General features: G+C 25.9%; 3 protein-coding genes across 3 annotated transcripts in view; 1 reads left to right on the plus strand and 2 right to left on the minus strand.

The window, feature by feature from the left end:
* The window catches only part of LOC117173140, a 40,900-nt gene extending 37,920 nt beyond the window's left edge, over positions 1-2,980 (plus strand). The window contains exons 5-9 of the mRNA XM_033361540.1: positions 79-240; positions 1,887-2,031; positions 2,198-2,401; positions 2,471-2,734; positions 2,826-2,980. Coding sequence (XP_033217431.1) covers positions 79-240; positions 1,887-2,031; positions 2,198-2,401; positions 2,471-2,734; positions 2,826-2,904 — 854 coding nt within the window. The 3' untranslated portion in view covers positions 2,905-2,980. The remainder of the gene's footprint in view (positions 1-78; positions 241-1,886; positions 2,032-2,197; positions 2,402-2,470; positions 2,735-2,825) is intronic.
* Positions 2,981-2,995: 15 nt separating this feature from the next.
* On the minus strand, positions 2,996-7,916 carry LOC117173144 (39S ribosomal protein L17, mitochondrial). The gene is made up of 3 exons (XM_033361545.1): positions 7,680-7,916; positions 4,566-4,776; positions 2,996-3,232 (listed from the first exon to the last, which is right to left on the minus strand). The coding sequence occupies exons 1-3, from the start codon at positions 7,878-7,880 to the stop codon at positions 3,099-3,101; spliced, it is 546 nt and encodes a 181-aa protein (XP_033217436.1). The 5' UTR covers positions 7,881-7,916; the 3' UTR covers positions 2,996-3,098.
* Positions 7,917-12,064: 4,148 nt separating this feature from the next.
* Positions 12,065-15,570, minus strand: part of LOC117173143 — a 40,964-nt gene continuing 37,458 nt past the window's right edge. Inside the window, exons 4-6 of the mRNA XM_033361544.1 lie at positions 15,196-15,535; positions 12,540-12,677; positions 12,065-12,442 (exon numbers count right to left, since the gene is read on the minus strand). Of these exons, the coding sequence (XP_033217435.1) occupies positions 12,289-12,442; positions 12,540-12,677; positions 15,196-15,535 (632 nt within the window). The 3' untranslated portion in view covers positions 12,065-12,288. The remainder of the gene's footprint in view (positions 12,443-12,539; positions 12,678-15,195; positions 15,536-15,570) is intronic.

Genomic DNA, 15,570 nt, shown 5'->3' on the forward strand with positions numbered 1-15,570 from the left:
TCATTAATGTATGCTCCCTTAGGAAAAATAAGATTAAACAATTAACTTGTATTTAATATTGAAATATAATTTTTTTAGGAGTATTATTGTATCGGGGTTACAAGTTGTCTCAGTTTATAAATCAATGCTACGGAAATCACGAAGACAAGGGAAAAGGAAAGCAGATGCCTGTTCATTACGGATCGAAAGAATTAAATTTCGTAACTATTTCCTCTCCTCTAACAACTCAAATGCCACAAGGTAAATAAAATAAATATTTAAATTAATTAATTTATTTATGTTATTATGGAAAATTCATGTTAAAAATTAAAAATAAAAATTCCGATGTATTTTTTAAAAATTTTTAACATGAATTTTCCATAAGAAAAAAAGACGTTTTTGTAAATCTTTTTCAGAATCGCCAATGTTAGTTCAATCGAGTTGAAACTCAACAATTCTCTTCACAATTAGCCACAGAATACAAATAAAATATCGCTTTTCAAATATCAACACCATAAGTCTTTTTTATAGGGTCCCAAAAAAACCCCCATAAGTGAAAAAATGGGTTTTGCGAGTTTTTGGCTCTAATTATGACTTTTTTTGCGGTTTTTTAAATTCAAATTGTTTCTGCCACATAAAAGATCATTTGATACTGATAACTAGATGTTCAAATAAATTGTTTAAACAATTTATTATTGTTTTTAGACATTTTATCATAGAATGGAGTCAGAAAGACGTGTTTTTTTTTTAAATTTCCGCTTGTCCAATTTTCAATTAGAGGGAAGGAATAGTTCATCAATGTTAAGAAGAGTGATTGTTTTAGCAATTTATTATTATTGTTATTAATATTCTCTCAGAAGTTTGAACAACTTTTTTTTAACTTTATTAATTATTATCTCACTAAGTGAAAAAATGACAGAAAGGTAAAAATTTCCAAAAAACCGCAACTATCAGGTATTGATATAGGCAAACAGTTGAAAATTTCAGAAAAAACCGCAACATTCTACCAATTAAGCAAAGAGAATATTATTAATAATGATAATAAATTGTTTAAACAATTATTTTTGTTAACTTGAATTCTTTATTACCTCACTTTAATTGAAAATTGGGCAAAAGCCAGAAATTTCAGAAACAAACCGCATCTTTCTAGCATTATTCAAATATAATATTATTAATAATAATAATAAATTGTTTGAACAATTAATTTTCTTGACTCAAATTAATTACATAACTTATCTTAATTAAAAATTTGACTAAAAGTGAATTGTTTTTTAAACTTAAATTTTGTATCATTTTTCTAAGGGAATATTATAAACAATAATAATAAATTGTTTAAACAAGCACTCTTGTTAACATTGATGAACTATCACTTCCTTCTAAGAAAAGGGCTCAAAACAATAATAAATTGTTTAAACAATTTACTTGAACATCTAGTTATTAGTAACAAATGGTCTTGTATGTGCCAGAAACAATTTGCATTTAAAAACCCGCAAAAAAGTCATAATTAGCGCCAAAAACTCGCAAAACCCATTTTTTCACTTATGGGGGTTTTTGGGACTCTATAAAAAAGACTTATAGTGTTGATATTTGAAAAGTGATATTTTATTCGTATTCTTAGCTGATTATCAAGAGAATTGTTGAGTTTCAACTCGATTGAGATAATATTAATGATTCTGAAAAAGATTTACAAAAAAGTTTTTTTAATGGAAAATACGTGTTAAACTTTATGGGGCTTTTATTTTTGTGTCGACTCGAACAAATTTCTGGTGTGTAACCATAAAAATTCGGAAAACAAATGTTTGGACCACCCTAATGTATATATTTATAATATTATTATTAATATATTAATTATATCAGATGTATTAAATTTTAAATATATTTTTGAAACATTTAATTTACTTCTAAAGCTGTTGGAGCTGCTTACGCACTGAAAAGGTCGAAAACGAAAGCTTGTGTGGTTTGTTATTTTGGAGATGGAGCTGCAAGTGAAGGAGATGCTCACGCTGCTTTCAATTTTGCTGCGACTCTCGCTTGTCCGATAATTTTTTTCTGGTGAGTTTATTCATCCCAAGCAATTAAAATTAGTCCTGTCAAACTAGAGAAGTCGGAAATCATGAACATAATATAATTATAAATTCCTTAAAATTTCAAAATTCTAGTTACATTCAACATTTTAATAATTCTTCTTTAATTAAAATGATCCAATCTGTTATTCCAGTCGTAATAACGGATACGCAATTTCTACTCCAACTTCGGAGCAATACAAAGGCGACGGAATAGCAGCGAGAGGTCCAGCCTATGGAATAAATACGATTAGAGTCGACGGAAATGACGTTTTGGCTGTTCATCGTGCTACAGAATTTGCGAGAGCCTTTTGCATCAAGGAGGGAAAACCTGTTTTAATCGAAGCCATGACTTACAGGTATGTATTTAATAATTAGAGAACTGCGAGCGAAAAAATGTCTAAATAATAAAGAAAATAAAAATTCAGAATAGGCCATCACAGCACTTCAGACGACAGTACAGCTTACAGATCGGCAGATGAAATCGCTAAATGGAACGCTTGTTCTCCAACGATAAAATTTCGTCAATACTTGGAAAATCTTGGCCTCTGGAGTGAAGAAGAAGAGGCGAATTTTATTAAATCGAAAAAAGAGGAAACCCTCTCCGCTTTTTCAGAAGCTGAAAAAAAGTTGAAACCGCACTGGAAGGAACTTTTCACCGACGTCTATCACGATATGCCTCCTCACATTAGGTTATTAAATTCTCGACAAATTTATCATATTTTTTTCTAAATTCATATTTTCCTTAAAAATCGATCAATTTTATATCGTTATTTTTTTCAGGGCACAAATGGAGTCGCTTGAAAGTCATCTAAAAGAATATTCGGAGCATTATCCCCTCGCCTCGTTTAAACAATCTTGAAACGGAAGTTCTGCAGCTGTTCTTATTTTTCTTTACTTCTTTTTTTTATTATTAAGAATGTTTAATGGAAAATTGCAGATTTGAATAAACATTTTGTTTTTAAAAACTGATATTTTTACTAAAGACTGAGTACAAAATGCTCAAATGCTTTTAGAAATAATTAATATATTATTTAATATTTCTGATAGAAAAATTCACTGCGCTAAATTTTCTGCGACTTGCTTGTACTTCTCTAGACGGTATTCCTTCCTGGCTTCGCTGAGTAAAACGTTGTGGATCATACTGTATGTGTTTGGATTCTGCATGTTTAGGCTCGGATATATATTTCCTGTAAACAATGGATTAAGTTAAACATCGTCCAAAGATCAAATTTGAGAGCATCTAAAAGTTAGAGGCACGGAATTTTTTAGTATTTTTGAAATTAATCAAAATTGAAAAATTTCAAATTAAAACAGCAGAAAATGATAAAACTCGGGAAGCTAAGACAGGGCCAATTTTGTGGCAATTCAAGGTTTTTTCCAGGTACCTGAACAATGAACCAAGTCTAATTTTTCCATTTTTTTCACTCGTTTTATACTTAAAATTCAGGTTATATTAATATGGTTACTATATTAAATTCAATTTAAACCGCTTCAAATTTCTAAGCTTTCCAGAAAAATATTGAATTTTCAACAAGACAGATAAATTTTTAACCAAAAAGATTAATTTTCTACCAAAAAGATGATTTTTCAAAAAAATTAATGAATTCTCAACCGAATAGTTGGATTTTTAAATCCAAAAATATAAATTTTCAAGCAAATTTTTTCATTTTGAAGTCAAAAAGATCAATTTTCCACACAAAAAGAAACTAACTTTCTTCCAAAATGATAAAATTTCAACTAAAATGATGAATTTTCTGGTAGAATAAATTAATTTTAAACCAAAAAGATTAATTTTTCACGAAAGAGTGTAGCCTTCAAACATATATTATTATTCTTCAACAAAAAGATGAATAATCAACTGGTATGCTTGAATTTTTAACCAAAAAAAGATTTTTCAACAGAATACATGAATTTTAAACGAAATAATTTAATTTTATACCAAAAAAGATCAATTTTAACCAAATATTTGTAATTTTAACAAAAATTAAACAGCTTTAACTAGAATAATTGAATTTTTAACAACCAAAATAATATTCAGAGAGACGATTAATTTCTACTAAATTTCCCACTAAAGAAAAAACGAGCTTTCAACAAAATAACTTATTTTTTAACCATGAAGATGAATTTTCAATTAAAAACATGAATCTTCAACCAAAAAAAAAATGTTAACGAAAGAGTTTAACTTTAAACTAATTCATTCGGAATTGAACTTTCAAGCAAAACAAGAATAGTGAAATTTAGAGTTAAAAGAATTAACTTCAAACAAAAATATTCAACAAAATAGTTAAATGCAGGAATATAAAGCTGGTTTTATAAATAAAGAATCATTGTTATTCAATTTTATATCACAATTAAAAAAAAATACGCACGTTCTTAAAAAAATGGCCCGTCTTTTCCAGGTAGGGTATACACCCTGTGAAAAGGTTTTACATTTAAATGCGACAATATTTCAACGAAATAAAATGATTAAGGAATTACGATTTTCCTCCGACATTTGTTTTGTTTAAAAAAATAACTCACCTCTAAGTTCTAAGACAGCTCTGGCACGATAATCTCCAGGATAATCTCTAGGTGCTTTATACAATTTTGTGACTGATTGTGTGTAATCTTCGTATCTGGGCACAAGAACTTTGAAAAGTTTGTGAACTAGTTGCTTTTCCAGAATCCAATAGTCGGCAATTTCCATCGTATCTTTGTGTGTAGGACCAAAACGACGTGCTTCTGATATCAACTGAAAAATATTAATTTAAATATTGAAATCAATTTAAAGATTATTTGAGTCTACTCTTATACCAATTGCTTTTCAAAATTATTGTAATCTTCAAGTCGACATAAAAGACAATTTTTAATTTTCCCTTCCTCAAAAGTCTTGTAAAAATTAATTAAATGGAAACCGACTGCCGATTTAAATAATTGAGCAGGTTTTTTCAAAATCCCAATTTCGAAACTCTTTTACTTTCCCTTACTTTTCCCTGACCAATTTTTTATTTTCCCTGTCCGTTCTAAATTCTTATTTTGGGTATAGAATCAAATTTACACCTGGGAAATAAATAATGTTAATGCAAAAAAATGCTTCTAAATTAGTTTTACACACTTTTAGTAAAAACAATCATCCGCAAATTACGTAAGACATACATAAAATGCAATAATTTTTAACCAAATGTTGACTTTTCAATAAAAAAAGATAAATTCTGAAACAAAAATGGAAGAATTAAATTTTTAGTTAATACAATCAATTTTCAACTGAAAAAAAAGAAGTTTTCAACAAAATAGTTAAATTTGCAACCCAAAAGATGAATTTCCTAACAAAAAAGACATATTTTCAACAAAAAATAGAATATTTATATTCTAAATCAGAAAAACATATATTTCAACAAGAACAAAAATATTCAATCAAAGAAATTATTTTTAACCAGATATAGAACACTTTACTTTTAGGTAAAAAAAATCAAACAAAGAAAATAAATTTGCAATGAAATAATTAAAATTTTAAATCAGAAGATTAATTTTCTACTAAAAAAAGATGAATTTTAAAACAAAAATAGAATAGTTCAATTTTAAGTTAGAAAAATAAATTTTCAGCCAAATAAAAGAACGAAATTTCAGAAAAATAGTTTAAGTTCTAACAAAAACAAAAATTGTTAATAAAGGAGATGTTTTAACTGCCAATTGAACATATTTTAGATCGATAAAATTTTGAAAAAGGACAAGAGAATTTAACAATTTTATGTTGAATTCAAGAATCTCAAAATCGGATGATTTCAGATTAAAATGTCAAAAAAGGACAATTTCAAAACGTTAAAAATTGAATATTTTTTATTAGAATTTTCCAAAAGGGATCATTTAAAATTCAAGAAATGAAAACTGTATTATTTGTAATAAAACGCATTCAAAACTGAATAACTGAAAAGAGGAAACTTTTGAAATTTATCAGGTTTAAATTCGAAACAATTTGAAATTGAAAACTGAATTGAATAAAATGAAATCATTCTAAAAAAAAAAATGTTAAAAAAAAATAATAATTTTAACCATTTCAATTTTTATCGCATAATTTAAACTACTTAAAATACTTTCAGTAAAATTAAATCATTTATAAATTGAAAAATGTTTAATTATACTTTTCGAAATTCAGTCATTTTAATTTTAATCGCAAAATTATAACTTATGATAGGAAAAATTTAGTGTTTCGTATAAAAATGTAGAATTTCGAAATTGGAACCATTAAAAATTGAAGAAATTATTCAATTTTTCACTAAATTTTTTTTTTAATTGAGTTTGAAATGACGAACTTTTTAGTAAATTTTAAAATTATTGTTTAATTACAAATTGTTTAAACTGAAAAGTATAATTGTCAATTTAAAAATTCTTAATTATTAAACGATTACATTTACTTAAAATAATAGAAGTTTTTAAGGGTTTGAGTACAAAAAAGTTTCCATATAACAATTCTTCGGGAATACAATTGTTTAGTCTTAAACGAAGTTTGGATTTGTTTAAATTTCAATTTCTGGGATATATATTTTTAAAATTTATTAATACTTCCAATTTGAAATTACTTTTCATTTTGTACGTTTTTTTAGAATAATTCAATTTTCAAGGTTTACAGTTTAAAAATTTTCTATTTTGAATTCTGAAAATAAAGGTGAATTTATTTTTTTATTTTAAAAAAGTTTGTCTAATTAATTCTTACGTTAAATCATAATTTAAACTCTTTTTTTTTTAGAACTGATACAAGTTCAACAGTTTAAAAAATTAATATTCAACCAAAAAATTGTTTTTAAAGTAGTTCCACTTTGAACTAAGTAGTTAAATTTTTAATAATAAAAGATGCATTCTCAACGAAAAAGGTAGTAGCTGATATTTCAGTTTTAAAACAATTTTAATTTTAAACCAAAAACAGTTGAATTTAACCAACAAAGGCGTATTTTCAACAAAATAGTTGAATCTTAAATTAAAACAGATTAATTTTCAACCCAAAAGATGAATGCTGAACCAAAAACAATGACATTTTCACAACATTTTTTAATTTTCAACAAAATATTAAAACTAACTTACACTTCAGTTTTGATTAATAATAAACAACAATTAAAATTATAAACAATTAAATTGGGAAAGTTTACAGTAGTATTATTTGCATTAAGACACTAAAATATCATTTGGTTTCACACACGATTAATTAAAAACTATTCACTGTTGAAATTGATAAAAATGGAATCATTTACATTGAAATTATACGTCTAAATCGTTTAAATTCACCAACATATCATTATTATTACAAACCAAACCTTTTACCCTTACCTAAAAAAAAAACAATTTTGGATATAGGAAAATCATTCAGCAGAATTATTTGGTTACTTTAATCTGAAGTACCAAAGCTTTGTAATTTTACATTAAACCACTAAACTATGAACTAATTAAAAAAATCTGTATAATATTTTAAACATTGCAAATTTTTCGTTTCATGTAAACACGATGAAAAATTGAGGCAAAATAAAAAACTCTACAAATTAAATAAAAGCATATTGTATTAAGCTGAATAAATGACAATAAATATTATTAATAATAATGAGAAAAAATATAATATAATAATAATAATAAGGAAACTGGAAAATGTGGTAAAGGTGACAATCTTACCCGTTCAACATAACCTCTCGCCTCATCGGCTCTGTTGTACTTGAGTTCAATTCGCTCATACTTTATTAAAGCTGTTACTGTTTTCTGCAGTTTTCTAAATCTTCCTGCAGGTCCATCCGGATTTGATAATCTTCTAGCTTTATCACCAATTTTAAAATTTAATTTAGATACTAAATGTTTTACGTTTGCCTGGTGGGTCATGATTACAAAATTATTCGCTTATTCGTCTGCTATCGCTTGAAGTTTGGATTATAATAACGATTTCATGAACTATCGATATATTCTTCGACTTTTTGAAAGAGAGTGCGCAATTCGTATCTAATTTTACCTGCATCCTCCTGATCCAAATTGTCCTTAAAAAATGGAATTTTTCGAGATTGAATAATACCATTTTTCCGTAAGTTTCTTAGTTTTCATTTACTCTTTTCTTATTAACCTAATTTTTATATAAAAAGACCACACCTCGGCAGCAATGTGAAGTTTAAAAACATATGAAATTGTAGGTTATGTTTTGATTAGCAACCAATCTTTTTTTGTAATTAGATTGTTAATTTTGTTCATTAGTAAAAGCAATAATTCAGTAAATGACATGTCTTTTGGAGAATTCGATTTCAAAACTCTTTTTTGTGTGTTCAATCAGGAAAATTGAAATAAAAATTGAATTGAAACAATAAGAAAATCCAACTATGTTTTTGTGCAAAGGTTCATTTTTTGATTGAAAACGACTATATTTTTATTTGGAATTTATCCAATTTTGTTAAAAATTGTAGTTTTCGTTTATAAATTTAATTATTTCGTTGCCAATGCAACTGTATTGTTAAAAATTAATTTTTTCAATCATTCGACTACTTTGTTAAACATTAATTCAGTTTTCATTGAAAAATTAAACTATTTGGTTAAAAATGTGTATTTTTGTGTTAAAACTTTCACTTTTGGATTGAAAATACGTTTTTGGTCGAAATTTCATTTTCTTGGTTGAACATGTGTTTTGTATTTTGTTTGTAGATAATTCAAGTTTTTGGATTAAAAATTAAATAATTTTGTTGAAAGTTCATGTATTTTGTTCAAAATTCGTATTTTTTGGCAGAAAATAAATCTTCTTGGTCGAAACTTCATATTTAATTTTAAAATTTCACAAGTTTGTTGAAAATTAATTTTTTGGTTGTTAAACATTATTGTTTGTTTATCTGAAATTCAACTGTTCTATGTTGAGTTAAAACATTATTTTGTATATTGAATAAGTTGAAAATTCGTTTTTATCCTGTTTGTAGTATAAGTTAAAAATTCAACTTTTTGATAGAAAATTCATATCTTTTGTTGAAAAATCGTCTTTTCGGGTAAAAAAATAATCTTGTTTGTTGGAAGTTCAACTTTTTGGTTCAATTCTACTATCTTTTTTAAAATTCATCTTTCTTGACTGAAAATTTTCTTTCTTAAAAATTCATCTTTTTTTATTTAAAAGTTCACTATTACTCTTTTGTTGAAAATTTGCATTTCATGGCAGAAAAGTGATCCTTCTTGGTTGAAAATGTATCCTTTTTGGTTGAAATATTTTTTTTTTTTGTTAGAAATTCAACTATCTTCCAAAAAAATTCGTCTTTTTGGCTTTAAAATTGTACTATTTGTTGAAATCTTTAACTTTGTTTGAAACTCGTCTGTTTTACTAGAAAGTTGATTTATTTGGTCGTTAATTATTACTCATTTATAGGTTATTATTTATATAATTGAAATATTTTTTATTGCACATCTTTGTTTGCTAAAAATTTAATTATTTATTAGAAATGAAATATATTTCATCTTGTAATCTTTGAAAAGAATTTATAAACGTAAAATCCTTCTTTAGCCAACGGCTATGTTACCTTCGGGAAGAGGGAGGTAAAAAAGAGCCAAAAATTGGTAACGTAGTTTATGGATGGGCCATAAATGGAAAATTTTTGTATGTAAGAAGAAAGTGGCTTGGCGCAAATAAAGTTAACGAAATGAAGGAATCATTTTTCAAGCATTATTTATTAACTGATATACAAATTCTATTTATAACAAATTGTTTCTTTCTCATATCATACAATAAATTTCTTTCATGGAATAAATGTTCAATTCTGTACATAAAATACAAATATATAACAATATTTTGTCTTATTTTTCTAAATGAAAATAAATCTATATAAAGGTAATAATAAATAATAAATTTAATCATAACGAAACCATAGAAACGAGTTTTTCCCCACATTTTTACAAAATTGTGTAAAAACTTATTTTCTTTCGTGGAATAGAAATGATCTATTTTCATTAAACTGTCGGAAGCATTCACACCCATATAATTAATAGAATTCTACGCAAACAAAACAAAATATTCATTTCTAATATGGCGATTACACATTCATCCAGTGTGCATTAGGGAGGTCCAAAATTTTGTTCTTCGAATTTTCATGAATATCGCCCCAAATTGGTTCGAATCCACACAAAAATAAATGTATTTTTTTTTTGTATGAAAAAAATAACATTTAAAGTTTCTATAAGCCGCTTGAAACAGGACAAGTATTTCTCATAATGAAAAAAGACATTTTTGTGAATTATATGCAGATTTGTCTATATTTGATGAATCTAGTTAAAACTCAACATTTTTAAACATTGATTTTTAAATAAATTTTTAAAACAGTTTATTACTTTTTATAGCAATTTTCTCTTAGAATAGGTTAGTAAGATGCGGTTTGTACCGATTTTTTTTAACTTGAACAACTTTTGAGTTAGAGCAAGCCAATAATCAATTTAATTTAATATAAATAATTCTTAAACCACTTACTATTATTTATAACATTATTCTCGTAGAATAATCCTAGAAAATGTGTTGTTCTAAAATTTTCCACCTTTTCTCCACTTTTTATTATAAGTCAGGTAATAAATAATAAATGGTAATAAATATAATTGTGCAAATTATTTATTATCATTTTCAATTATATTTTCTTTAAATAATAATTATTATTGTTTATAATCATCTTCTTCTATAGTATTCCTAGATAGTTTCGGTTTTTCTCTAAAACTTTTCACTTTTTGTCTACTTTTTACTTATTGAGATAATAATTAATGTAAGTGAACAAACATAATTTTTCTTCTAAAATTTTCAGCTTTTCTTTGACTTTTTAGTTATCGACAAATAATAAGTATTAATATCAATGTAAACAAATAGACTCTCAATAACTACTTAAAGGAAAATTTACATTTACATCCATATAGAAAATTCGGAGGAAATTTAAAATATCTGCTTTATTTCAGAAAATGTATTCAGAAAAAGAAATAGAGTGTTTTAAAAATTATTCTCTATCAATTTAATTTTTTATTTGTTCATAACTAAAAATCAAAAGCAGAGCTAAGAATTTCGGAAAACCCCGCAACTATATCTAGCAGTAATCTAAAATTATTCCAAGAGAATATTATTCAAATTACTAATAAATTGTTTAAACAACTATGTGCATTAACTTAAGTTAATTATTACCTCACTCTAATTTAACGGTGACAAAAAGTGAAAAATTTTAGCAAAAACTGCAACTTTCTAGCATTATTCTAAAATAATATTATTATAAATAATAATAAATGGTTAAAGCAATTATCTCTGTTAAATTTAAATAAATATTGCTTCAATCTAATTGAAACATAATAAATAGAAACTAGAAATAACTAACTAAAAAAATATAAATAAATAAGAAACATAATAAATGCTTTAAAAAATGTATCGAAATATCTCATTATGAGTACAAAAATATTATTTCATATAGTAGGAACAATTTATATTAAGAGAGGAGAAAAAATTATAATTAGTACCAAAAACATGCAAACCCTAATTTTCTACTCATGGGTTTTTTTGGATCCTATAAAAAAGAATAATGGGGGTGATATTTAATAAGTATTATTCATTTGTATTCTATATCTGATTGACAAAACAAATGTTGAGTCACTCGATTCATCGAATGTTGATAACTGTGAATCAAATTTACAAAAACGCCTTTTTTCTTATGGGAGATACTTGTTAAACTTGATGGGGCTTGCGTGAAACTCGAAAAAAAATCCAATGCATTTTTGGACCACCCTAGTGTGCATAAAATAAATATATTATTGACTTATTTGTATCTATTTATTCTTGTTTGAATCACTTTAATTTTAATAACAAAATAATTTAATATAAAGTAAAATCACTATTCGTTCATCCTATTGCGAAAAAGATTCATTTAAAAAAAAGTAAAGGTTTCCTCGAACCTTAAAGTAATTTGGTTATTTAATTATACAATTGATAAAATTTATAGTTAAAGTCTAAGTATTTACATAATAATTAATTATTTTATGCATATTCTATATTTCATATTTTACATATGGTTCCTGAAATTTATTTTTTTTTTTTTCAGTAAAAAATTTCATCCCAGATTTTATAAATCTAGTGGTAACAAGTAAAACTCTACCTTTGCAAATATCCTTCTAGGTTTACTATCATTTCTTTTTCTCGAAATTCCGCAATCTCTTCTAAAATTCTTAAGCATCATTTTTATAAATTATAAATCTACAAAATAGTCACTTTGATATCACTGATGTATCACTTGAAGTGAAAATCATTTCACAAGTCCTACATCGACGGATGAGCGTAATTCGTACTTTGTAAATCTGGCCTTTTTACTATTTTAATATTCTCTTTTTTTTCTTTTTCGCCTTCGTAAATATCATTCGAGGCAAAATCTGGATCCGATTCAGTATCAGAATCTTCATGGACCGCATCCTCTCTGCAATAATTTGAATGATTATAAGAATTGTGATACTGTATTAATTTTACAATTCTTATTTTTCAATTAAAAATTTATCCTTAAGAAAAATACTTACGTATATTTATTTTTCGACGGAAGGAACAACGATTTTGGACAGTCCTTAAAATAAGGCCAGCATTCTCCGTCGATTTTCCCACGATTTTCTGCCTCGACGTATTCGTAGAGTACATTTGCGAATGGTGATTTACTGGCTCTGGAAAAAAAAGAAAACTTATTTATTTGTAGGAATTTTAGAGGTATCTTATTTTTTCATTAAATAGAATACTGGGTAGAAAGGGAACATCCATAGTGTAAAAGATTACAAAATTTAAATTGGTTAAATTATTATTAAAATTGGAAGAAGTAATCTAAGATTACCTAAAATTTGTAATCTTAAAAGTTTCAAACTCAGGGTGGCCACTGGACCGGAAATTTTGTTTAATTTTCAATAAAAAAACCTTAAAGTTTATAAAATATCATGGTTAATTCTAATTTCAACTTAGCAAATAAAGGAGCGTCCTTAATGGTAAAAATATTTATCAAGTAAGAAAATTCAACATATAGAATTTTAATTACAGACTGTACATTTTTTCCAGTTTTTTTAAAGAAGTCCTTTTTCTCCCCTTTTTCTAAGAAACTTCCCTTTTTTCTCGTTTTTCGCTTAAATGCGAAACTAATGAGACAATTCAATTATCTTTGGTTGACATTGAAATATTTTTGGATAAAACCTCATGCTTTTTGGTTAAAAATGCAACCATTTTTGTAGATAATTCTTCTGTTTAGACAGAAAATGAATCGTTTATGGTAGAAAATTTATGTTTTTTGTCAAACCTTTTAAGGATGATAATTCAACATTCTTCCACAAAATTCTTCTTTATGGTTTAAAAATTCAATTATTTCTTGTTTGTCTAAAAATTTTACCATTTGGTTAAAAATTCGATTTTGTATGTTGAAATTTAACTATTTGGTTAAAAATTCAATTGTTTTGTTCAAAAATTATATTTTTTGGTCTTAAACTCAAGTTTTTTTAATCAAGCATTTGTTCTTTTGGATAGAAATTTCTTTTTGATTGATAATTCATATTATATGGTAGAAAAGTCTTTAATTTTGGTTGAAAATTAATCCTTCTTGTTTGAAAGTAACTTTTTTTGAAAATTCAATTACGGTTTTGTCGAAAATTCTTCTCTGTATATTGAACGTTTTACTATTTGTTTATCAATACAACTGTTTGGTTGAAAATTAATTTTTGTAAACATTCATCTATTTGGTTGGAAATTATCTATTTTCATTAAAAATTATATTTAGTTGAAAGTTAAAATTTTCAGGTTGCTAATTAAACTGCATTCTAAAAAATTTTACATGTGGTGCAATTTGAATCTTTTTTTGTTTGAAAAATCAACCACTTAATTGAAAATTCATCTTTGTTGGTTGCAAATTCAACGTTTTGGTTAAAAGTTTAATTATTTTGAAAAATTCATATTTTTTAAATAAAAGTTCAAGTGTTTTTTTGAGCATTCGTCTTTCTGGATACAAAATTCGTTCTTTAGGATTAAAGAAATCTCTGATGGTAGAAATAAGAAAATAAGAATATATATAATAAAATAAGAAAAGTAGTATTTTTCATTTGAAAAATCAACCATTTGGTTGATAATTCAATTTTTTGTGGTTGAAGTTCAATCTGTTTGGTCTAAAAATTCGTCTTTTTTGATAAAAAGTTCATCTATCTTTGTTAAAAATTAACAATTTTATTGAAAGTTCTACTGTTTTGTTGTAAACATAGCTATTTAATAGAAAATTATTTTTTAACATTATTTTGCAGAAAATTTATCTTCTGAGGTTGATACAATCAAACTGTCTTCTAAAAAATTCGTATTTTTTGTATGAAAATTCAATTATTTGATTAAAAATTCCAGTATTTTATTAATAAGTCAACTATTTTCAAAACCATTCAATTTTTAGACTTGAAAACTAAAATTTTTCGTTAAAAATTTGACTTTGCATTGCATATTGAAATAAATATTGTACCTAGATATTAATTTTATATGAAAGAATTCATCCCCCCATTTTCGTCAAAAATTATCCTATTTCCTTTTTTTTCGAGCATTTTGGGCTGTGAAGTTTGAAGTCATCAAACACTATTTTTATTCGTATGTCCTAGAAGAAAGCTTTAAAACAATTTTTTTTTTCGACGATAAAAGTGGCGAAATTTAGTCTGCAAATTTAAAGTTTATCAAATTGATATTTTATCATTTTGAATGTTCTATTGTGATATACATTTTTTGTGGCTATTAGAATTAAACCTATTGGTTTTAAAAGGTTTCCAATATATACATTTTTAATTATTAAATGTTTGAAACCAATGTTTTTGAATGAAAATGAGTTTAGGCTTTCATTTTTAAAGTTGAAAAATCAGAAGAGTTTAATTTCGACTGTTTTAATTTGTATTTAGTTTGATTACTTTCATTGAAAAAATCTTGAGCTTTAAAGAGTTTAATTTCAACTGTTTTAATTTGTAGTTAGTTTGATTACTTTCAATGAAAAAATCTTGAGCTTTAACAGTTTCAAATTTTTAAGTTCAATGAGCGTGAAAAATGTTTGCGAATGGAAAAAAAACCGGAAAATGGACGGGAATCTTTCCCGTGGATGAAAGTGGCCACCCTTAAATTGAAAAGAATAAAATTGGATTTATATAGCTATTAGATTTGAAATTTGTGAAATAAATTGATCCTTACGTGAAAAATAATTTGAGCATTTCTCCAACGAGTCCGAAGTTATCAAGAGGATGGCCTTGAACTTCGCAAATCGCTCTGAGCAGACACGCTTTTCCATTTAGACCAAGGGTGCTGAGCATGTCCTCAGCGGTGCCGTAGAGAAGAGCCCTTTCTCCTCCATGAAAAGCATTCTTTGGCACTTGGAGCGCCTCTCGTTTATGTAATCTACGTTTTACAAATGCAGCGATAAAATCTGCCATCATCATTCCAGCTTCTCTACTTTTCATGGCGCGATCAAAAACTGAAGGTAGTGCCCCATAAGGATTCTCGTTGTCAGTCAATCCCAGCTTATCAAAGTCAACTGAAATCAAGAAAATTATGACTAGTTTTAAGAAA

Source organism: Belonocnema kinseyi, chromosome 5 (assembly GCF_010883055.1).
Source record: "Belonocnema kinseyi isolate 2016_QV_RU_SX_M_011 chromosome 5, B_treatae_v1, whole genome shotgun sequence".
Lineage (NCBI taxonomy): Eukaryota > Metazoa > Arthropoda > Insecta > Hymenoptera > Cynipidae > Belonocnema > Belonocnema kinseyi.

Bases quoted from the DNA above. Each gene is read 5' to 3' on its own strand.
- LOC117173144 (XM_033361545.1), bottom strand. From the start codon at position 7,880: ATGACCCACCAGGCAAACGTAAAACATTTAGTATCTAAATTAAATTTT. The intron at 4,777-7,679 runs GTAAGATTGTCA...AATATTTTTCAG, and splicing joins CGAGAGGTTATGTTGAACGG to TTGATATCAGAAGCACGTCG. The intron at 3,233-4,565 runs GTGAGTTATTTT...CATTGTTTACAG, and splicing joins AGCTGTCTTAGAACTTAGAG to GAAATATATATCCGAGCCTA.